This window comes from Pterocles gutturalis, unplaced genomic scaffold (genome assembly GCF_000699245.1).
Source record: "Pterocles gutturalis isolate BGI_N339 unplaced genomic scaffold, ASM69924v1 scaffold18499, whole genome shotgun sequence".
Taxonomy (NCBI): Eukaryota; Metazoa; Chordata; class Aves; order Pterocliformes; family Pteroclidae; genus Pterocles; species Pterocles gutturalis.
The window spans coordinates 1-1,051 of NW_010128616.1; the positions used below are offsets into that span (position 1 = coordinate 1).

The window sequence follows — 1,051 nt, forward strand, 5'->3', positions numbered from 1 at the left end:
TTTTCTTCCCAAAAATCGTATTTTGAAGACAAGCAAAAGTAGAACATGTTCTGGGTGTGGCTGTATGTGATTTACCCAATAGCCAAACTGGTGGGGACCGCTGAAGGGGAAAGACAAGAGCGTGTGCTGCTGAAGGGATCAGAGACCGAGGGCTGCAGTAAGTGATGGGGACCTTATCTATTTGCTCAGTGTTCCTCAAGATAATTTAAAAGTAGAAGACAGTGGAAGGACATAAAGGGGAAACTTTTCTTTGCATGCTGGGGATGTGTGTGGAGGGGGGGGGTTAGCCACCTGGATTAGAAAAGAGATGGAGACTGGAGAAAGGAGGTGGGAAGAGAAAGCAGATGGAATGTGTTCAGTCCAAAATGTTTCAGAAACACCTGGAAAAATGGCCAGATGGGAGGGAGACAGGCGGGAGGGAGGCTGGCAAGACCAAATGGTCTTGTGAGGGGATTGGAGGCAGCAATCAAATAATTTATCTGGTACAGGGGAGTGTATCCCTGTTCCTGCCTTAGCTTTCCTCTGACTCCTCTCTCCTCCACAGGGATGAAGACCTCTGGAGCCTGTATATTGTTGTATCTCTTAGCACTCTCCTTGTCCCCAGCTGGTGAGTCCTTACAACAGGGGGAGGATTTCTCCCCATGGAGCTTCTTATGCAGGCTAATGTGCAATGACCTAAGGAGAAAGACAGAGACGTGCAGATGGACAGTGAAGGGGAAACAACTGAACAGGAAAGGCAAAGTGGATAGAGGGTTGTAAGGAAAAATTTAGGAGCTAGGGACCGGTTCCCGTATGTGTCCACTCTCCAGTAAGTACTGGGAGTCACAAGCGACAGAGGTCTGCAGCCTTCACTGCAGTGGTGCTTGAGTAAGCAAAACAGGCAGGGCGAGTTGAGGAAGAGAGTTAGCTGTGCTTTGTGCTTACTGTAGACCTTGCTATACTTCACATGGCTGACCACCTGTGTTTGCATCATCTGCAGAGCATTTCCCAGTGCTCCACAAAACTTGTTCTGTCATAGCTGTGAAACGTTTGCTGTCACTAGTGGTTCCTG

At 48.4% G+C, this 1,051-nt stretch overlaps 1 protein-coding gene across 1 annotated transcript in view; it reads left to right on the forward strand.

The window, feature by feature from the left end:
- Nucleotides 1-546: 546 nt before the first annotated feature.
- The window catches only part of MFAP5 (microfibrillar associated protein 5), an 8,238-nt gene continuing 7,733 nt past the window's right edge, over nucleotides 547-1,051 (forward strand). Inside the window, exon 1 of the mRNA XM_010079696.1 lies at nucleotides 547-607. Within this exon, the coding sequence (XP_010077998.1) occupies nucleotides 547-607 (61 nt within the window). The remainder of the gene's footprint in view (nucleotides 608-1,051) is intronic.